The sequence below is a fragment of the Aphelocoma coerulescens genome, chromosome 2 (genome assembly GCF_041296385.1).
Source record: "Aphelocoma coerulescens isolate FSJ_1873_10779 chromosome 2, UR_Acoe_1.0, whole genome shotgun sequence".
Classification (NCBI taxonomy): domain Eukaryota; kingdom Metazoa; phylum Chordata; class Aves; order Passeriformes; family Corvidae; genus Aphelocoma; species Aphelocoma coerulescens.
Window position 1 is genome coordinate 92,200,774 of NC_091015.1, and position 23,897 is coordinate 92,224,670.

Here is a 23,897-nt window from a genome sequence, read left to right on the forward strand (position 1 = left end):
TTATTTTCATTTTCTCCAAAATAGGAATATTATGAATCTTTCTGTGGCAGGATGCAGAAGACCACTTGTAACATACTATGTAATCAACAAAGGCAGACTTTTTAAATAACCAATGCTTTATTCTGTCAGGAATTCTTACCTGCATAGAAACACCTCATAGATGAGACAGCATCAATTGTTGAGGGAAAATATATTGCCTGTATAGGACAGAAGACAAAATTGGAGGGACAGGACAATATTCAAGAAGCAAGATCTGCTGCTGCAAACGCTTGTATCACGGACATCATGAGGAAATCAGCATGGACATCCGTATGTGAAATGGGAGCACAGTAGCTCATGGTGGCTTCATGCTCAAAGTGATCCCTTACTATAAGCAGTTTGCTTCCCATGAGATGTGTCACTTTTTTCCCAAAGTTTTTTTTTCTTAATTATATAAGTTACAGTGTTTGGAAAACTGATTGTAAAAGTTCTCAGATCATTTTGGATATGCAGTACCTACTTGTACTGCAGAACAAGAATGATGAGATGCAAGGGCAGTTCCTTATCAGTTTTACCTTCCGGTTTACGATAACTTCTGTTAACACTGTTCTCTTTTTCTCTCCTTTATTTATTTAACTTTGTATCTTTACCCACTGGATTTTTTCCTTTCTCTTTAAGCTTGACTAAGGTTTTGGAGCAAGAGAAGAGTAACCAGTTAATACTTTTCTCTTGTCCTGACGCAAAGATGTAGAGAACTTGCTGGTAGGCTACCAGACAGGATCATTTCTGAGAACAGAATACTGCAATCAAGGGGCAGAAAGTCCTTGGGAACTCTCTTTCTGCTCTCTTCAGAAACTGCAGAAAGATGACCAGGATTTCAGAGCTTTGCTCTCTGTCAGGTCACGTGACTTCTTAGGGATCCCAATAGGTTTATTTGAGTAAAGTAGATCTGTATTTTTAGAATGTAAAAATACTTTCTTTTTTTCCTGATAGGTATATTACATTGAGTCTGAACAGAGAGGAACATTAATCTTCAACTACTCCTTGATCTTTGATTATTCAACATGCAGTTCTCTTCCATGGTCTGCGATTTTACTACTGTTAGCCTGGACTCTTTCTAAACTTTTCCTAGCAGACCTCACTTCTCTCTAATCTTCCTGGTACTCTTGGTAATTTAGTTTGCGTTGTCATGCCTGGTGCCCTGATTTAGCTTTCATGTTGTAGTTTACATCTCATCAGTTTCCTTTAATATTCAATAACCCAACAGTCTTTGGGTCACAGTGTTGAGCTGTACCAATACAGTGATAATTCTAGTCAAAGCTGAAGTAACTGATGAAATATTCTGCAGGTACCTCGGGAACACTGATGTCAATGGCAGGAAAGTGAATCCATTCAAAACGTCAAGTGTTTACAGTTGTTCGTATTTCTTGCATTTTGGGGGTGGGATTTATTTTGGTAGTTTTTTTCTTTTTCATTTTATGATGGAAATGTCTTCACTGTTCAGTTTGGTCTCCTGTGTTGCTGCTTCATAGGGGGATAAAAAAAAACATATGAAACACTAAAAGGAGTTAACTGACTAAATGCTTTTTAATTTTTCTGAAAAATATAAGTGTTATCTAGATAAATTACTCTTTTCTTGAGTTTCAGCCTAGTATAATCTTAATCCCTAGAGGCATTCGCCTCTGATAATAGTCCTTTATAATAATAATAACTAACAAACATAAAAATAATTTTCAGGTTTACTGTATTTTTCTACCTAATTACTGTGATGAAAATAAAAAGGGAACTACTAATGAAAGTGGACATAGAGCTCTACTATGTACCTTCAAAGTGATGTATAGTAGTTATTCCCCCTGAATTCCATTATTGGTAAAGTGTATTCATGCACAGATTGTGGCTCCTGTGCTTGTCTCTGATAATTTAGCCTCAATCTAATGCAACAGTAATGATTTTATTTTATTTTCTAGCTGCTTGTTCCCACCAAAGTGTTTGCTGTCCCCACAGGAATGCTTTTGCTTTACAAACTGAACAGTTATTTGATCGTTGACACTGCCACTGATTTGTGCAGCAGCAGGATGATTAAGTGTATTGGCAGAGTGCCTCATTTACTTACTGATAGGCAACAAACCCTTTGTCTCCTTTCTCTTTTATGATTTTTCATCTCTTTGCTTTTATACTTCACTGAGCTTGTATTAGCAATTGACCCACAATGTGGAAATGCAGGTGCATTCCACGATGGCTTTAGGCAAACAGAAGGATCATCAGTATACACAAGACCAAATCAATTTCTCCATTCTCTGCAAGAATGAAATAGCCTTTTGAGGCATCTCAATTTGAGCTTTCCTGAAATCCACATGGTGCAGTGTAATTGCTTGCAGAGACTTGTCCTAATTGGCAGCTTAAGGAAAGAGAACCAGACAGTTCATACCACTTTCCACATGGAAAGTTCTCCAGAGATTGTTGAAACGATTAAAAGCATTTCTCTCTTTCTGCCTAAGGTTCATGACTTGAAACAGCAAATGAAATGATAGCAGATCACACATTGAGGAGTCTATGAACATTTCCCAAAGTGGATGACATCCTCTGGAAAAAGACAGCTTGGGAGGGAGAGGAGTACACAGGGGAGAGGAGAGGTTTTGTACATACTTTCCTGTACTTCTCCTCCCATTGTTTTATATGTATATGTGCATATGTGCATCTGTAAAACATTATATCTGGATCTTTCCCCCATGAAAGCTTTGGATTTTTTACTGTTGTGATCAAATTAATTGGTTCATTACAGATCCTGAAAGCTTGCATGTCATTTATTCAAAAAGGAGGTTTATATTTTCTCCTATTTTTCATACTGAGTTATTTCAGTGTTTCTCTGACAATGTCTCCTACTCTCCCTAGGGTTAAAAGGAAAACATTCCCTAATTTGTTTCTTTTAAACTTTTGGGTTGGAATGGATGATGAAAATACTACATCCCAAGAAGTCTGTTATAAGCCTGGCTTTATGAAACAAGTGCTTGTGTTTTCCCTTGGTAGCTGACTGAAAAAAAATCAAAGGAAAACTGTTCACTGAGGTTTTAGTATGGAGGTTTTTAAAACATAGTGTATAATCTAAAGGATCATTTTCGATTCTCCCTGGTATTGAATAGACATAGATAAGCTTTTTTCTCTCAAAACAAACACCTCCACTGATTCCCCATGTAGTCCGTTTTGGAGATGCTACATCTGTGATGTACTTCTGCAATGAGCAACAGCATCTTTCAGAATACTCTCAGCTAGCTTGAACTCTCACCTCAACCAGACAGGCTCACTTCTTTCTCAAAATATTCTCACTGCTACCTTGAACTCTCATGCTGGCAGTCACCTTGTAATCACAGCAGACACAACAGATGCTTCCCCTGGGAGAGATGTACAAAATACAGCATTTTTTAAGTGCAAAGAGGTATTGCACATTTCCCAGCTGCAGGTGAGAATGCATCTAACTGGCAGGTAAATACATATTTATTAAACCAGGAAGGTTAGAATGATTTGTTTATTGTTTTCATAGCATCCTTTATATTGAATATCCCATTAAAATCAGGGTATAGGAAAGAAGCTATTTTTCAGAAAATATTTCCTGTTAAAGTCATAGATCCTTAAGATCTGATTTAGTTTTTTATCTGATGATCATCCTATACACTGGTTCTAGAGAAGAGACTGGAGGAGAGAGCATAAAATAAGATCAACCAAGAGTCCTGCTACCCCTTGTCTCCCCTAAACTGTTTGCTTTGCTGCACAAAATGAGAGCACATTTACGCTTTAGGCACATTTTTGTGCTCAGGGATGCTGAGAACCCCTTGTGCCACTTAACTGACTAGAAAGCTTATCATAACCATTATCACTTTCATCTACAGCAAAGTCCAGCCAACTAGCTTTTGTTATGCATAGTTACTACAGAGGAGAATTAATTAAAAAAATGTTCTTTAAATGCTGGTTTATTTTCCTTTTTCACAATTTCCCCTGAATTATATGATCTGGAATGAATTGGCAGTCCAGACATTGCAGCATTGTAGTTCTTGTCTATCTCCATATCTACTGTTCTTATCATAAAGATATATTCTGGTTTTTGCTATTCAGAGCTTGTATCTATTATATAAACAGATGTTTTTAAAGTGAGCACTTCAGCTGTTGTAGAGTAGAGGTCCTATGCAGGGGTTAAGCTTGGTCTGCTGACGGTGGATGCGCTGACCTTTTTTTGTTTTTACTCTGTCTGGCTATGGAGTAATGCTATTGCAATGTAATTATTCTTTAGGGTGGGATGTCTTTGTCAAAAAAGAAGGGCCATCTGGATCGCAAAATCCTAAGTCTTATCATTCTAGTTTCCAAAATATTTTAAATACTTCGAAAGCAAAGGCCTTCCAGAACTTGTCTTCACCTTCCAGGTACAATGGCAAGATAAGCATCCATGCCATAGCACTGTGAAAGGAGGGAGACGCTCTGTTTCAGTAATTTCCTTTCAACTGTCAGTACAAGAAGCATGAATGTGAACTTTATGAAAATTCCAGCGAAGAGATCATGAAGTGAAAGGAATGTATGCCTAGGGATGGCGTGTTTTGAAGTGGGCTACGCTGAGGAGACGTGTAAATCCTGCAGGTGTCCAAACATCTTAACTTTGGCAATACCCATATACTTGAAACCCACAAGGGCACAGTTGCTGTCTTTACATGTTTTGCAACTTCTGGAGATAACAGCAGAATGGAAAAGAGGGTAGCAGAGCTGATCTTTCATCCCTTCATGTGCTGGGAACCCCAAGTTGTGCAGCACTGGCTGGACCTCCTGCTCACAGCACACTGCACAGATCCCTTATTCGCTGGCATGATAATCTTTAGAGCTCCTAAAGGATTGCTTAGAAGTAAACAACTCTATTCATCATTTCTGCTGTCAAATTAAAAGGATGTTTACATGAGAACATACTGCTCGCTTTGATGCAAAGACAAGGCCATGCCAGTGGTGTCATGACCAGCTGTCAAGTGGGAGATGCCTTCGGGCTTCTCTGATAGAATCAGCCACTGGGTTTATCGTGCAGCCATGTGATAGCTGCAGCCAGGCACTGCACAGGCCGGAACCACCCTCAGGTCAGCTCTTGAGGGAATCTCTAACACTTCAGTGTACAATAGTATTCCAGTTAGGATCACTACAGGTGCCAAAACCAGGCATATAGTTGTCCTCAGTTTTCCTTCTGAACAAGTTAACAATCACAAGAGAAATGATAATAGTGTTTTCATGTTTGTAGACTGAATAATTCTTATGGTAACAACAAAGAAATACTCAGACCTCTTGCGCTTGCTTTGTAATACATATTTTGTAGAATAAATGTTGTTGGTTTAGCAGTAAACAAGCATCATTAGGTGTTGCATACAAACTGCTGATGCAAAGTACGTCGTCTGCAGATTTGGGCTGTGAAAATGTAACCGGCTGTGCTGGGATTGAAGTCAATTCATCATTTAATTTCTCCGTCACCATTAAAAAAATTAGTGCAGATTGCCAAATCAAGTGGTTGCCTAGTATCATCAATGCAATTATTTCCATTCTATTGAGTTTTGCATCCAAATGCTTCTGTTACCCCTTACTCTGTTGTAAGCTCAGATGCCTTTCTGGCTGTGCTGGATTTCTCACTTTGTTCCCACTCTGTCTCCCTCGTGTCTTTGCAGTGGTCAGTGTACATCCGCGCTGCCGTCCGCAAAGAGAAAGGATTGCCAATACTGGTGGAACTGCTCCGGATAGACAATGACCGAGTGGTTTGTGCAGTTGCTACAGCTTTGCGAAACATGGCCTTAGATGTCAGAAATAAAGAGTTAATAGGTATGTTCTTTCCAAACAATCTATATATACTGTGGGTTTGGGGATTATTTTTTTTTCAGTTCGCAGCAGAATGAGCACAACGAAAACTATTCTCACATTTCTAGAACAATTTCTTTAATTTTTTCTCTAGTGTGTCATATTCAGATTTTATGTGACAACTTGCTAGTATATATCAAGGAATTGTTAAATTAATTAAACATCATGCAATGTTTCTTGATCTCTCTTTCTGTAATCTCTGTAAGAGAAGCAATGGCTTTGTTCTGCTTTAGCACTTCATTCCTAGGCTGGCAGTAGCACTTGCATCTTCCAGATCAAGGATCTAAGCAGAGCACCCGCTCCTGATCCTCAGATTACCTATTACAAGTAACTTTGGAGTCATGAAATAACAAGTTATAAAAATTTTAAGATGGTTACAGGAATTTACTGGACAGATTAGTAGCTCCAGCAAGAGAACTGGGAGACTCTTGCTTCACAAACAAATATGCAGTTAAGGAAAAGGACAATAATTTGTGTAATTATTATTGTCTCTGAATTCTGGTCATATGGTAAGCACACATCTTGGGGGATTGGACATTTCTTATTTTAGGCTTTTGGTGGGTTTCTTTAGCTGAAATTCATCTAAACACCGCTGAGCTTTTATTTTCATGTTCTGTCTTTGAAAAATAAGCACTTCCTTGATTTTTAACTATTTCAATTATCGTGACAAAATTATTTCTACTTCTGTACATTAAGAGCATATTTTCTGTTAATTTTTCCTAACTTGTTGATTTGTTATCATTGCAGCATATTTCTTCCCTGCTTTTAATTACAGAATTATACAAACAGATACTATGATCATAATGTTTATTGTTTGTATCCAGTGCAATCTTAGGGTTAATGCTTCATTACAGCAGCGCTCTGCAAGTTGTTAAAACAAGGCAATCACTCCTCTCATATTGGAAGGAGTGTCTCACTGTACTAATGTTCCCAAATCTGCAAATTTCATTTAGGAATGTAAGACTATACATGTAAAATTGAACTGACTTAATCTGATGTGGCATTCAAAATACTGGGCAAATCATGGATAGTAAATTTACACAGCCTCAACATTTTAATATTTTATTAAATTCTTAAAGAACACATGATAAAAGCAAAGGTAAATTTTTAAAAGGTGGGAACAGTCTGTTGAAAATAATAGCCTAATATATTTATTTATGTAGCCAACTAATAACAGCTATAGAGTGATGCTCTGATTTATATTATTTGTAGGGTTATTCCGAGAAATTGTACTTCATAATTGCAGTGGTAATTTGCTGTAGCTCAAAAACAGCCCAAACATGCCAATATGACAGGGGAGTTATGATTATAATTCTTGAACCATTTCAGCTGTGATCTTTGTGTTTTCATTTCTTTGGCTTTCATCACTGAACTTCAAACAAGCAGTAATAGCGGTCATTACTGCTCTTGTTCTCGAGTACTTTTTAGTAAATAGGGCCTCTCATGGAGCTGATTTTTAGAAATGCTAAACATCAGCAGTGGTCAAGGATTTAAACTCGTGTTGCAGTCCATCCATTTTTGTGATATTGCACTTCCATGTATTGCAGGATGCCTTAGCTGTTGGTATGCAAAGGAAGCCTCAAAAGGGGCTTGCTTTATCAGGGTAGTTCCTCAAGCATCCTTCCGCCTCAGCAGAAACGACATGCTATTTATCTTTTCTCTTTCTGATTTTTATTTGTGCATCAGGTTCTTGTGGTGACAAACTCTACCTCACAAGCTGGAATTTCCCCCATAAGATAACCTTTTTTAAAGGAGAATTTTCCAACTGTATATATAGTAAAGTTACATAGCTAGAATTGAGTTGGTTGGGGTTTTTTTAATGCCTTTATAAAGCTTTCTTTTCAGTGGTGCTGTCGTTCCATTCCCAGCTGACATTTTTTTACTGAAATGTGCCAGAGAATGATGTATTTAATTCTGCTGCTGCCAAGCAGCCCATAAATCAGTTTTAAGGCACCTGGAAAATATATCAGAAAGCTTGCTAAAATTCAGACTCACCTGTACTGAGCTACAAAACAAGCAAAAAGACCTCTTTCTCAAATGGCCAGAAGTTTCATTCCAGACTTCATTGAATTGACCAATCTGTTTTGTTTTTCACACAGATCTATCAGCTGTGTTGTCATATTGCTAAAGGTTGGTGCAAGGCTTCTCTTATAATTTATCTGAGCCATCCCCGTAGCAACATTTTCTTCATTTATAGTGAGGTCTTCTTCCTGGGTTTCATTTCAGGCATGCTCCATGTCTTTAAAAGGACCCTCTTTTTTCTCCTTCTTCGTTGCTTTTGCAATGTGTCATGTGTCCCTTGGCTGAGACAGAGGACATATTCATCTTTCTCCTTCCCAAAATTAAGCTGTACTCAAAACATGGTAAATCTGGCCTACTTAGTGCTGGAATAGGTAATGCAGCACCCAGTCTTCCTCCTTGAACACACTGCCCAGGTGCATTCCTGGTTACAGGTTAGACCACATTAATTTTCACTTGACTTCAGGACCCTTGTCTGCATAAAATAGTACACAGTCTTTGTTGCTTCCCAAGAAGCACCCAAGGGAAAGGTTTCTCAGCCTTTTTTGTCTCCAAGCTGAGGGAAAGATCCACTACTGATACTGCCTATTTTGTTCTTCCTTGGTTTCAGTGATCTAGGCTGCACAGCACCCCTGTGTCCTTCAGGTACCCCAAAATTTTTCTGCTTCTATTCATGTGCTTAGCATTTTGGAAGGCATCTTTTCCTTCCTTGAAGCAGGTTCTGTCTCTGCTAAACTTCTCCATTAGCTTCTCTCCCCAGCCCCACTAGATGCCACTGAGTTGACCAAAAATGACTTTTATTTGCTTTTGACTGTTCACTTTGGCAGAAGAAAATCACTTTTATCCCACAGGTCCTCTAAAAGCTGTGTTGATGACCTCTGTGCAGTTATGTCATCCCCATGTTCTTTCCCTCTTCATCATCTGTCCCTTTCTCTCAGAAAAAAATAGTTAAGGAAGGGAAAGTAGAATAACAAACCCACCCTTCTGTGTTCCTCAGGGCTATATTGGTGTCTTAGTTTGAGAGTATGACATTTTTCTGTTTCTGCTGGGAATGCAGTTTTTAACTTCAGGATTACCTGCAGACCTATTGCTCCTGGCAGTGCCAGTCATGCCAGCGCCTCACACCAGAGCTGTCCCACGGTCTTCCCTACAGTGAGTGCATCTACAGACTTTCATTCTCTAAAGCCACATTTTGTTGAAATGGTATCAGAAATTGCTAGCTTAATACAGTTTCTTTTCTTTAATTGGAGGAAACTTGGATCAGCTGGGTGGGGCAGAGAAGCCCGTCTCCGATAAACAGCATCTTTGCAGGATGAGTTGTTTCCTTGCAGTCTGCCCCAACAACCTTCAGTGGCTTTCTGATTCAAACACCTTCCACACAGTCCTCTGGACTTTTAGGGAACTTTCTCTGGGTTACCTAAATCTACACAGTAGACTTGTGTCCTACTTTAGATGAACTCTATTTTCTTCCTTAGGAGTCTCCCAGCCAGCACTGGTGCAGCAGCCTCCCTTCCTGCTATTCCCTCTGCCCACTCTGCATGTGAGAAGGCTTTCCAAATCAGGATTCCCCATTCAGTCCTGGGAAACAAGCCAGATTCATCTTTCTTTTATCTGAAAGACAGACAGCATTTTCTTCTCTGCTACTATCCATGACCTCTAACAAGAGAGATTATGCATTTTACAGTTAATTGAAAACTATGTGACTTGTTATTCTACCTACACAAGCAGGTACAGACTATTCGTCTGAAATTTTTAAATTTTTCTCTCCAAAATTTGCATTTCCCTTGCTCTTGTGTATGCATAGCACTTACCTTTTATTTTAAATGGCAATTACTGTGGCATTTTAAAGTGCAGTAGGTGATCTTTCAGAAAAGTTAAGCTGATTTTTCAAACTGTCCTAGATGAGAAATTTGTCACTATTCATGTAAAGCAGAATATGTACAATATAGGATTTGTCCTCTTGAAGGAAGATTTGGAATTTGTATTAATGCTGTTTAGTGGTAAGTCCACAGAGTGTGGGCTTTGGAGAAAATGCAGAGCTGGAGGTAAAACGTATAAAACTTCAATGCACAGTTTTGTGCTTCAAGTCTTTCTGTCACTTTCATTTTATCCTGACAGTGGTTTCTAATGCTATTCTGGGTCAGTGTTGATTAAGAGGAATATTATACTAGTAATTGAAGAGCACCATTCTTTCTCTTGGCCTCTTGGTCTGCATTTTTGCAGTTAAATAAAAGGGTTTTGGTTTTTTTTAGAGACTGGTAATATTTTAATCACTCAGCCTTGGAAAACAAGGGGACAGTTCCAGCTAAAGGTTTTTGTTGACTATGTACTATGTAGAAAACGAGTCCTTACATATCTAAGCCCTCAAAATATATAGAGAATCCAGGTGTCTATTCAGGGCTCTAGATTCTTTGGAGTTTGATGGGATAAGTTGAAGTGTTGTAAAACTTAAAACATCCTTTTTGTGGCTATCATTGTAAAAGCTTGATTCAGACAAGTAAAGTTAGTGGTACAATTTCTTCTGCCTTCACAAGGTTTTGAAATAAGTCTTGAAACAGGGCCTGTAGTAGGGGTCATTTTAAAATAATTGTTCCTGAGTTGGGGGCTACATGTCAGTGCTGAATTATCCTCTCTTCACTATTCATCTGTTGGTAATTCAGTTATATATAGAGAAGTCAACAATAGCATATTAATTAAATTATTACTTAATGGGTGCCGGAAACTGCTTACTCTTGCTAGGTGTCTAAAAGTTCATTGTCTAAGATAAGATACCTGTAGTAGACTCCATTATAGGTGATTGAGAGACTGACAGCAAACAATTTATTTTATCTAAAATATGATAAAATGGGAGTTTACCCTGTATTACCATATCACCGTTGTTTAGTGATGAAAAAAATCTAGGCAGTGTGTAAATTGACAGTGTACATCTTGTGATCTCATAAGCAATGTGGGTCTGTTTGGGTGCCTGGTGTTTATTTCAAAGTTTTATTGCTAAACTTGAGACAGTTTGACTGAAAGATGTATCAGGAGTTCACAACTCTAATGAATTGTTAGATTTGCAGAATAATTCATGTTGGAAGTAACCTCACAAGGTCACCTTGCCCGGTTTTGCACTCAAAGAGAGGTCGGGTACGTTATTTCAAAGTGTGATATCTATGCTTGGAAAGATTGCTTTTCACCTGTGAGGCTGAAAATGCATCAGAATCAAGTATTTACATTCTCACAGCAGAACATGGCTCTTCTGGTGTATAAACAGCTACATGGGGTCCTCCTGTCTTGAATATGGTTGCATTTTGTTTCAGGATTAGTAATAAATCCAAGTGAAAAGAGTTCCCAGTTTTGTAGTTACAAGAACAGTAGCTAAGTCCTAGTATCAATGTACATTGATAGGGAATGTGGGGAGATGTGCTGGGAGATGACTAAATTAAATATGCAGCCTTCATCCCACTTAAGAGTGCCCACATGAAGCTTTCTCTTATTTTTGGATGTGAGCATTTCTGAGTTTCTCACACATGCATCTGCTGACAGTGAGAGACACTGAATTTTTTTACTGAATTTCTAATTGACTTATAAAGTTTCTTAGTCACTGGAATGTTAAATTGACATAAATTCGCAATGCAGAAGATGCCAGAAAGCACTCATCAGGCATTTGTTCAGAAGAAGGTGAAGACATAATGTATCCTGCAATTTGTTTAATTTGTGTCAGTTTTTATTGCTCTTCATTTTTTGTGTTTGATAGTTGAGCTGTGCAAAACAATAAACAGATACCTGAATGAGAACAGGCTGTCATCAAGAGGTTGAGGAAGTTGATTTACAAAATTGAACATATTGTTATGCACTAATAACTTGTGCTCCTTACTCTGTATCAATGAAGAGGAAGATGTTAGTAAAGTTAGTAAAAGAATAATTAAACGTTGATATTTTGTACCACCTGAATGGCAACATCTGGACTCCCTGGTTTGTAGTGTTGTATAAATATGTTAGCTGAGAATTTAACCTGATAAATATTTAAATGTCAAGTATTTTTTCCATTGCAGTGTAAAAGCCTTGTGTCAAGGAGATGTTGACTTTTCATGTGCCTTAAGCCACTTGTGCAATGCTTTTTGCTCTCTGTTTCCTGAAATACATTTCTGACAAGCAGACCTGGTCGTTACAGAGGTTAGAAAAGGTTTTCAACCTTAGTCATTTCTTATTAAATAACATTCTCACATGGAGAGATTTAGGAGGAAAACCAGCATTGGTAAAACTGAATTCTTAGTTTTAGTACCAAAGTAAAGATCAAGCACTTTCAAAACTAGATAAACTCTTCTACATCTGAACTTCTCTATTGCCTATGTACACCTGTCTGGATTTGGAGGGATTTTTCTCTTCCATGAACCATGTGAAACAAATGGTGTTTCAAGTAGTCAGCTGGGCTTCTGGACAGTAGAGAGAAACCAGCATCTCTAGGTGTTCATCCCACTTATCTCTATCACCTGAAGCATTTGATCGTACAGTGTAGCAGGTCATGTGTGAGAACCTAGAGAAGTAGCCAGAGACTCAATGGCCAACTTTGGTGTGACTGAAGGTAGGAAAGCAGCATCCCATCAGATGTTGTTCTGGTAATACAAACTAAGTATTATCCTGCTCCCCTTTAATTAGGTCAGTAGATTTTGCAAGGGCAATTAGTGAAAAAGCACTACAATTTTTCATTGTCACCCGAAACAGCAGAAATAACCGCATGCAGGCTCGAATCTAGGATAATGAGGGATACTACTTTCACAGATCTGTTTTTCCTTGTAATGCCAAGTCAAAGAAACATTTCATCTCTGTCATAGTAAGATCAAGATGATCTTGATCTTGATAGTAAGATCAAATTCTGACCACAACCCAGACATAGGTCAGCTGTTCCTTCTAGTAGAATAAACTGTGTGGAAATGCCTCTAAAGTTTCTGTTTTAACTGCTGGTATTGAGAGAATCATCTTCAGTTTTGCACCATGACAGTTTCTCTAGATATTGATGGTAATTTTAAATGATGACATATAATGCTTTATGGTTTACAAACCTTAAACTCTTTATTGTAGTTTTTATCAGTTTGCATTCACATTCAGTATTACTTAAGATTAAATACTGAGTGCAAGTCATAAAAGTTGCAAAATCTGGTAGAGGTGGCTCAGGAAAGCCTAGATTCATTGTGACTGCCCAAAACACCACCACCACCAAAAAACAGCCAAAGGATGTGCCTTTGCACTTCACTGATGTGCATTTCATGCATAAGAAAGTGCCCTGACCTGCACCTTACATTTTGTTTGAGATAAACAATTTCTGTTTGATTCTGTTCTCCTGCACAAGGTAGCAAGCTATTAAATGTAACTGTATCTGCTTTTCTCACTCAGAAGATTGACATTTCAAACAATTTAGGATTAATTTTCATCTCTGTTTCTCAGTGTGTTCATGCTCTCTGAGAAGTGCCACTTACCTTTTGAAAATTTGGAGTTCTGATCTAAAAAGTGTGTATAATTTAGTCACATATTCCATAAAATATACAAAGGTAGAAATGCAAATTTCAGAAACTGCCAAAGTAATTTTTAAAGCACTTTTAAATCCATGAGAATGGAAAAGCAGTTTTGAAAATCCAAGTTTTGTGACCACCTTACAGTAACATAAGTGTATCAAAGCATGTTTCCAGCCTGTTCTGTATCAACTTCAATTGATGAAACAGCAAGCTAGTTTTATTTTTTATTCTCTGTAAGATTCAAAATAGTGTTTTCCCCTGAAATACATATCACCTTAAGTGATTTTCAAGTGATAGAAGTGACATATATGGCATTTTTTACTAAAAGCACTTTCCTTTGAAGAAACTCAAATTCCCATTCATGACACATGTCAATGCAAGAGAGTAGAACATGGCAGGTGAATTAGCATTTGATAAAGGAAGGTAATGTCATTTTCTTCTCGTGTGTGAAGACCCTGAGAATGAGTCGGGGGCACTGTAATTTCAAAAGATGTTAAAGGTGGATCTGAGAAATGGAAAAATTTAAACCAGTAAGAAAACAAAGGATGAATGTGTTTTGATTACATTTAAACTACCTATAGATTGTTTTCAGTCACGTTAATGTAATTTTCTCTGTGTATCTACATCCTTGCACTGTCTAAATTAGTGCAGTTGTTCCTGCAAAATCTCATTCAGTCCTAGTTCCCGAGTTAGATGTTGACAGGTGAAGTGGGCAGTACACAATGTCCCTCTCACCTTGTGTGGCTTTTGAGGGATACTTCCACTTCTATTTTAGTGTCCCCAAAGTTGTTTTCTTCCTATTTCAGAGTGCTCAAAAAGGAAGAATGTTAAGGACAAAACCCAAAGACCATTCACAAAGGTGACACTGGTACCAAATTCTGATTGCAGGGAGCTAAAATATTTCTGTGTCTTTGCACAGGAGGAGTAATTGTAGGCTAAAACAGAAGTGTTCCAGTTTGGCCAAATTTAGAAATATATCCTCTGAGAGAAGGCACAACCCCCCCTCCCCCACCAGGTTCGGGAAAAAAGTAAATTTTCCTCGAAGGAAAGTGAAGGAGATAAAACTATTTATTTACCAAACACACGGGAAAAGGAAAATAAGGCTAAATAATAAAATGTCTCACTGTGGAGGAAAAACCTGGGAAAGTGTTAAGAGTCCTCCCTTTGGTCTCCTCGGCGCTGGGGCTTGGCCCAGGGCCAGGCCCTCTGTGCCCGGTGGAAAGTCCTCCCAATGTGCTCTGAGGTTGAAAAAAACAGTCCAGTATAAAAGGGAGAAAATCCGGAATTCCAGAGAAGGAAAAACAAAGTCCAACTCTCAGTCTCTCTCTCCGGAGAACAAGAAGCTGAAACAACTGGCCAAAAGCTGACTGGAAAGCAGCAAGCCGGGTGCTTCCTCGCTCTCCTCCCGCAGCTGAAAAAAACCCTGCTATCTCTGTGTGACCTTGAACAAGCTGCAAACTGCCCTGAAAAAGTTTTGCTCAGTTTTTTCCTTCCCCCTCTCAGGCTCAGTTTAGAGGCATAGAAAGACACAGAAATTAATTTCTGGGCATAGGCAGCGATATGGGATACACATCATAAGGTCACCCCAAGACAAGAAGTAAAATAGCTGTGTATGCAACACAGATAGACATCATCTATTAGATTAGAAAATGCACTATAGAATTTCTTATTTTCACTGGATAAGTGTGACAGTCTTGTTTTAGAAATGGTATTCCTTAATGTAGTGCTCCCACTAAAGTGAAAAACCACAAGCTGCTTTGCTGTCCCCATCCCCTTCAGTAAGAGACAAATGGCAGACATACCAAGTTGAGATAAGAACAATTTACTGGAAACTGCAATGAGATAAGAAGACGGACAGTAACAGCAACAAAGTTGATAACAAAAAGATACAAAATTGATACAAAAAGAAGATGTCTCACAGGCAAAAATTGCTCTTCGAGCAGGACAGCGTACAAAACAGTGGACAGATTGTCCATGCCCACGCTTTTTCCCTCAAGCCTGAGACAGTGAAAAACAATGGCAAACAAACCCTCTGGTCAGGACCAGTGTTACCCCACCACTCTGTTCACTGCTTGTTCCCCAGGAGAAGGAGTGCCCCTCCTTCTGGGGAAGCAAGAGAGTCCCTTTCCCCCACCACCCAGACATGACATATGATAGTATCTAATAGCACCATATCTTGGCCACACCCACTTCTTTATCTGTGATGATAGCCCCATCACAGCTACTGCAAAAAATTAGCTCTGTCTTTGGCTGAAACTAGGACAACAAAGGTAGAAGATAGCAGAAAGTTAGTGTTCAAAGAACACAAGATCAGGAAGGATTGTGGATGTCTGGGTTCTTACAACTGGCATTTTAACTAAATCTCAATGCAGTTCAATTGAATTTAGTTTTTCTTTCTATTCCTGACCGTTAGGTGCTTACACAATATTCCTGGTTCTTAGCACTTGCCCAGTATGCACAGAAGGTGATAGTACTTCTTTGTTGGGTTGTATGCACTCTGTGCAAAATACATGAGTACTAGTGTTAGTTTAGTTTAGTTTAGCCTTGACAGGTACAAAAAAGGTAGTCAGTCACACACTGGTTGGTTTCTGCATGCCATCTTCAGAGGCTTCTGTTTTCTTACAGTATAATTAGTCTTCATGAAGTACTTTCATGTAGGATTTCTTTGCTTGTAAGAACCAAGTCATACCCTGGTTGTTTCCATCATTTATTATGGGTTTTAGTGTTAAAGGCCCTTCTTTCAGGTAACACTAGTAAAACTTCAAATATTCTCTTAATTACAGAAAGCAGAATAATCATCTTTTGCTGCAGCCTTTGCAAATGAATGCTGATTAATATTGTACCTTTATGTGCATGTATATTGTATCTTTATGTGCATGTAGTACCTCTCAAAAGGCACTATTTGGGACTGGCTGGGAAGTACTGTCACTGTGTCTTAGGTTTCTGGTCATTTATGGGTTCTTATTTTTGTTATTGGTTAAATAAGTCTCAGAAAAAATCCAATTCCACCCCTACTTAACAAGCAGTATTTTAAAAAATCAAAATCTGCTGTTTCATGCTTATAACTGATGGGATTGAACAGCAGCAGTTTTGTAATACACAGTTACAAAATATTAAAAGGGTAACAAATTCTCATCATCTGAGATAAGTGAGGGAATAATCAATTTGCTGAGGGGCCTTATTATCATAATTCCATGAGGTAAGACTGTGATTCTGCTACTTTAATATCTCGATGGGCTCAATTAAACAAAACTAAAGAAATGTAGTTTTCCTCCCAAGGAAAGCCTAGAGAACCCTTAGAATCAGCTTCAAAGCCCCATTGATCTCTCCATGGCATCTCTATAAAATTACTTGAAATCTGGTATTACTGATACAATCTTCAGTGTTATTATGTTTTTCATTTTCCTTTTGCTTCCTCTTGTGGCTGTGTTATGCAAGAGGTTGTGTGAACATGAAAAAGATTCAATGACTACCCCCTAGAGTTAGCAATTTTATATATGTGTAATGTATGATAGTTTATAATGATAGATTGGACTTCAGGAATTGGCCTAAGAAAGCATTAATATGCATTAGTGCTTAAATTCATGCTTTTTGTATAGATATGTAATATGAGTAGTGCAATTTGAAAAATCACATTAAGACAAAAGAAAACAGCATGTTGTTAGCACTTAAAATTGAAGGCCTTTATGTTTCGAAAAAATGAACTAGATAATTGAATATTTTAGATCTGATTGCTCCTATATTCCAGAATGAAGATTTAAGCAAACATAATCAGAGAAACACCCTTAAAGACACAGTTTTGAGAATTTTTAGTAGATTGTCGAGCTCTACCTTACAAAAATAAATGGAAATAAAGCCTACCTGGTGCTGGTGGTTTATAAACCTTGGTCAACGTGCAGGAAAGTAATCAACAATGAAATTCAAAGTTGCTTGTCTTTGTGGTGTCAGCTGTTAAGTAGTTGCTAACAGTCTGGGATACTATGAAATTCCTTTGCTCGCTAGATGATATTGTGCCAGTTTACATCCTTTTAGTCCATATAAGCCTAGAAAATTAAGTTAACTATGTAACTTAAGAAAATATGCTTAAAAAATAAAGTAACTTTTTCAGGTTGTAGGGAAGGCTTCAGTCTGCAAGTACAATAAAGACAAAATTTGGTATTACTGGATCTGTTTGGCTTGGAAGGGGCCTCCAGAGGTCAAGCTGGTCCAGTAACAGAAGGTTGCATACAACTTTGTCCAGCTGATGGGATGGAGATTGCTCAACCTCCCCGGCCAACCTGTTCTGTTGTTTGACCATCACCATAGCAAAATTAGTCTTCCTTTTATCAGCTGGAATTTCCTGTGTTCCAGCCTGTCTTTTGCTTCTTTTTCTTAGACTGTGGAACTCTTAAGACAATCCTGACCCCATCTTCTCCACACCATTCCATTAAGTAGTTGTAAACAACAGCAAGATCTCTCTATAAACCTTCCTTTAAGTCCTAGACAATGCAATTCTTGTTCTAGCCCCCAGCTGTCTTTGTGGAGCTCCCCTGAACATGTTCCAGTATTTTGCCTTTTTGTACTGGGCAGAAAAAAACTGCATGTGACACTCTAGATGTAGTCTAGGTGTAGAATTGCTTGAGTGAGAGGAAGAATCACATCTGTGTTGGGTTGTCTAGTCTAATACAGCCCAGCATGTCATTGGCCTTCTGCGCTGCAAGGGCACATGCTGGACTCATGCTCAGCTTGCCTACCAGCACTTCTAGGTTTTAGAGTTTTCTTTAAAAATTTGCTTTCTAACCAGCTGACACCCATCTATGTGCTGGTACAGGGGATTATTTAATCTTGAGTGCATTTGACTGTGTTGGACTTTGAGTTTCCTGTTCAGCTGTCCATCTGAATAGCAGTCCTGCCCTCCAGTATATTGACTACTCCTCCCAGCATCACATTGTCCACAGTCTTTCCTTCTGTCCTATCATTCAGGCTGTTAATGAAGCTGTGAAACAGTCTTGCCCCCAGTACCACCACCTGTGGGACACCTCTAGTAACCATCTGCCAGTTGGATTTCATACTGGCAATGAAGTTCTTTTGTCCAGACAGTTTTCTGCCCACCATATCATCTACTTATCTGGTCAAAATCTCAGTAAGGACACTGTATGCAGTAAGGGTAAACTGGCACATTTGTTTTTTCAAGCAGTGTAAACTCTGTAATTCCTAAATTAGAAGTGGGTGAACACAATTTAAATGTCTTTAACCTCAGTGACATCATTGCAGATACTTAAGTTATCTCAGGACAAGGTTCACCAAATTTTTAACTACAGTTTCAGTGTTACAGTGTATAAGCTTCAGGGTCAAATCATCTTATTGTGGAATCAGGGCCATAATAGGATAATTGTAACTAAATTTGCTTAAACACAGAAGTTGGCTTTATTTACCAGAGGGAATTGTAATAGTAGCTCAGTTGGCTGCATTTTTAGTAAGGCACTGTACTTCCAGATTTTAAAGGGAAATACTGGGGAATGTCATAGAATCCTGAGTTATAAGAGACCTCAAGGACCATCAAATTCCAGCTCCTGGCCCTGCACAGGACCATCCCTGTGCAGAGATGGTCACACACTGTGGCTTAGAGCATTGTCCAAACAGTTCTTGAACTCTGTCAGGCTGGTGCTGTGACCTCTTCCCTGGGGAGCTGTTCCAGTGCTCAACCACCCTCTGGGTGAAGAACCTTTTTCTAACATTTAACTTTGTCTTTGGAATTGATTACTTTGAAATCAGTGGAAATAAATGTAGTTTCTCAAGTGTTCAACAGTGATGCCTATTATTAAACTTGATCACATGTAGACTAATAGATTCTGATCTGATACATAATTCAATTGTATAGCAATCACATCAATTTTAAATTATTTCAGACACATGGAAAAATGGTTGTAAGAAATATGATCAAAACACTCATATGTACAAAGGCATTTTTATTCTCTCCTTTAAAATAACTTACTTCAGATTCACCTCTGAATATCATCTGCAAAAGTATCCACATATTAAATTGATGTAGAGTGTCTTTTACTTAATCTTTATTTATATTAATATATACACACTACAACACTCTGTGTGTCTGTGTCTGTGTCTGTGTCTGTGTATGTGTGTGTGTGTGTGTGTGTGTTTGTATGTATTTAGATAGGTTTTATTCTAGCCTTTTATCTGCACCAAAGAGGAAGAGAAGCTGTGCTGAGGAGTACACATGCATATAGAAAATTACTCCTTTCATGTAAAACACACATTGTATTATGGCATACAGTTGCAACAACTAGAAGAAAATCTTGTTGCTGTCAGCTTAATCTTCTCAGGGGAGCTAGAAGGAATTTTTTCATCAAGTTCCTGAGAAGCAGGATTCAACTCAGAGTAACAAAGCAGCATTATTACGATAGAGTGAGTAGGCTGCATAGGTATTAATCACCATAACGATGCCAAACAATGGTAAGGTCTACTTTAAGTCAATTAATTAAGTAGGAGAGTAAAGTGAAAGTACAAGTGGTTCTTACCATGTTAATAACATCTGGGTAAAATTCTTAGGTGCCTGATGGTAAATTAAGAACTGAATTTCTGTTTTCAGTCATGACATAGGCTTTAAATTGACTGTTTTAAAGGACTAAAAGTTTATTATGAAAAACAGAGTTGGATGCCAATTAATTCACTTTGATCCTTTGAAAATGTTGCACATAGCCCATTAAGTATATTTAATAGAAATAAATTAATGTTAAATATGTTATATAATACAGTTCATTTTTTAATAGTGGAATTTCTATTTTCACTCTTAAAATTATAGGTTCTCAGCTGATTGAGTTAGCATATTTAGGAAACTACAGTTCCCTAACCTAACACATGGTAATTCACCGTGAGGCAGTCAGTGACACAATATCCTCCTGCTTTTAGGTTCTATCCAGCCCCTCATTAACACATCACATCTACATTGAATCAGCACTCCCTAACTTACTGGTCAAAATGAGCTGGGGGAGCAAAAAGATTACTGTTTCCTTTTACAGACAAACTTTTATTAACCACAAAAACTCAAATAAGTGACATGAGCAGCTGACCTGAGAGAAAAAACTCTGACTTGCCCCAGTATGCTTATGAGGCTCAAAATGATAAATTTTCACACTTGCATACTGGAGGTCTGCCCACAGCCTGAAAGTTGTTTCATTGTGTTAAAATCCAGCCACCATGAATCCTATCTTAGTAGTATTGCACCACTGTAAACTGTTGCTTTACTAAAAACCCTCCCTCCCCATTCTTTGGCAGTTCCTTCATGTCTTATTGGAAAATTAGAACAGCAAAACAGATAAGCTGTGTTCTTCGGACAGACAAAAGCAGGGTCCTTTGGAGTATAATGGTACCAGATAGGCTGGCAAGCTGGCATGTGTAATTTCCCTATATTGGTATCAAATCTTCAGCAGCTAAAGGTGTTATCCTCTGCTGTACAATTATGTACCACAATGTTTAAATCAAGCCCCAAAGAAAAGGCCATGTCTCTTTCTCTCTTGTGAGCAGCTAACAATGTGAAATACCAAGTACATCACAAGCAAAGCCTTTGAGGCGGGGGGGGTTCTGAGGGTGGATTTTTGTGCCTTATCCACTGTAGTTAAATCCATTCTTCTGCCTTGGGATTGAATATGTATATGCCTCATACTGAAAAGCTCAGCTTCTTCCTAGGGAGACTGAAATTCATCTCATTCGGTTGTAGCCCTGTTCAAGCATCTTTCATTCACTGGGACTTTTCTGATAAGCTGTGCTCAGCTTACAGAAACTTCAAAGCTGAGGCAAAGTTATTAAAAAGAGAGAAAAAGAACTGCACCTTTAGTTCAATCTTCAAACAATACAAAAATCGATTAAGAGTCAGAGACCAGCTTCGTTGTAACCCTTCCCACATTCTTATGAAAATGAAATGTTGTCTCTTTCCTTCTCCATTTTATTATAAAATCTACTTAAAACTTAGGAGATCAGTAGCTATTAGTCTGGCAATATTAGTAACAAGATGCAGTTTAGAGCCCTGTGGCTAGAGATTAATTGTAGAGTTGCCACCAAACTAAACAAAGAAAGAGAATGAAATTATTTACAAAGCAAACACTAAAAATCACATCTTGAAGCTGGAAGAGTTATTTGCTTCAGTCATTCTTGAGAAGAAAACCACTAACTTTTAGGTGGTTTCTTGAGTTGGACATTGGCCTATCTTGCCTTGGTTTCTATAAATGTGAATGAATAATCACATGTGGCTTTGTCATTGTGAGGGACAATGTGCAGAAAATGTCTAGACATCACTTGCTAAAAGGAATTCTAAAAAGCACATTTGTTATGACAAAATTGATGAAAGTACTTTCAGAAGCAATGGTACTAATTTGAAAGTTAGGATGGCATGAGCTTTTTAACCAGTCCTGGGGCACATCTTAGGTTACAGTGGGAACCCAGCAGAAAGTGTCCAAGGTGAGCTGTTCACACACTAATCTTCCTGGAAAGAGCAGCGCTTTTGAGTATTGGCCCATCAGTGTGTGCATAACTCTTGCAGGATGGGTGAGTCAGAGCAGGCACTTGGCCATCTGGCCATGGCAGCAGCTGACCCAGGAGCCAAGTCACCTGTAGGCTGTGAAAAAAGAGAAAGAGTATTCCCTGGATTATGAAGACGAGTGGAGGAAGATGTCTCAGCTTTCTGCTTTGCCTGATTCTGAAAGGGAGCAGACAACAGCAAGTAAGAAAAGAATAGTGGTCAAATATACTCAAGGAATTATGCAATTAGAAAGTGTAAGGAAAACATTCCAAGACCTGTATCTGGTGATTTAGAGTGTGAATCTGCCATTTTTCACCTAGATTTTATTCTTGGACCTCATTTTTTCCCTTTCTTCCAAACACCAGAAGTTAAGTTTATTCCTTTTGCAAGATCATATTACCTTATCTTCCAACGAGTATTGCACTCATTCACAAGCTAAAAGGGTACTTCATCTAAGGAGTACATTTACAGGGCCCTGAACCACAGAGACTTCAAGTACAGGTCTCAAGCCATTATGATCCTGAAGAAGATGCAGAGTATTATCAAGAGCAGCTATCATATTTGACTGCAGGAGTTCTGAAAATAAGCTCTGTGTGCAGATTCCTGCCAGCCATAATCTTGAGCCCACTAACCCAATACATTTGCATTTGCAGCTGAAATTCACCAGTTATTCTAAGGGGGAACCAACTGATATTGAATCAATTGATAGACCTGTCAGTAAAAAGAGCTATCAGCCAATCCATCAAGTTACAGCTCCACCTCCTACTCCTTCAAAATACAGCATGCACAACCTCAGTCGATTGATAGTCCTGTCCTGTCTCTCCCAGCACATCACAAGCCTCCACTTTCTGAAGCTAACTCTGTGCCTGACCCTCCTCCACCTCAGAATAAGCCAGCAATTTTCAGATCCTCTAGAGAGGACATGGTGCAGTTCACTTTTTATCCTCAGAAAAGCTTCCCTGACAAAGGCCCTGTTAAAGGAACTAACAGATTCAGAAAACACTCACTCCTTCTTACAACTGCTTTACAATAAAACCTTTCCTAGTGCTGCAAGGCCCTTTGAGCTCAAGTTTGGAAGTCCTAAACCCAAACACAATCTCTTGACAAATGAAGCTCAGCATAAACGATAGTTCCCATCAAAATCTCCCAGTTCTTGCCAGCCAGTTTCAAAAGCACACAGCTTATTGCAGCTTCCCAAGTTTGACAGAAGAATGGATACAATACCTTCAGTGTACAAGTTCAACAAGCCTAAATATCCAACCAATAATGTTAATGCTGTTGCTAAAGCCATTCCTATGAGCCCTTCAGCACTCAAGGATGAGAAGAAGACCACAGACACACTGTTGCAGCCACAGCAAGAGGTGTATTTAACAGCTTTGGTGGCGTATTCAGCTCCATAGGGACTGGAGTTAGTAGTTTTATACCACAGGGTATACTCCAGATGGACTAGAGCAAGAAATCTGTTTTAAAGTCTGCAGAGACAACAGTATGCTTCCACTTTAGGTCAAAGAGAATAGTAAAATGCATCTTTAGCCCCTCAGTAATGTCAGGGCCTCATGGGATTAACATTACTGAAATCAGTGGAGATGTGCCTGATGTACTGTGACACCAAAACCTATCAGAACAAGTCCCTTCCTGGGTATCCAGACTATCTTGTTGAAGTAAACTGTTTTTTCAGTCCTAATTGACCATTTATAAGTATGAAGTTAGCTCAGTGGATAAAAAATGCATAACTGAGATGGACCTGACATATAAGGTGAACCACTCTATATCAGGGCCAGTAAGAGCAGCTTGCAAGCATAAATTCCGAAACAATAAAATACCATATGAACCATGTCTATTTTGGACACTTGACTTGCAATTTTCTTTGTTCCAGTTCTTTAGGTAGATCAGATGAGGACCTCATCCTAAACATGAGATGGGGCCATATGTCCAGGGACTCTGCTTTTTCTGCCTTCTCTTGGTGACCTGCAGCCTCCAGTAGCAGCCTCCTCTGCCCTGTATGTTGTTCATGAACACGA

At 38.5% G+C, this 23,897-nt stretch overlaps 1 protein-coding gene across 2 annotated transcripts in view; it reads left to right on the top strand.

Moving 5' to 3' along the window:
• CTNND2 (catenin delta 2) overlaps positions 1 to 23,897 on the top strand; it is a 658,514-nt gene that overhangs the window by 581,233 nt on the left and 53,384 nt on the right. For both annotated transcript variants that reach the window (XM_069004021.1, XM_069004022.1), the window contains one exon: positions 5,661 to 5,811. In XM_069004021.1, the coding sequence (XP_068860122.1) occupies positions 5,661 to 5,811 (151 nt within the window). The remainder of the gene's footprint in view (positions 1 to 5,660; positions 5,812 to 23,897) is intronic.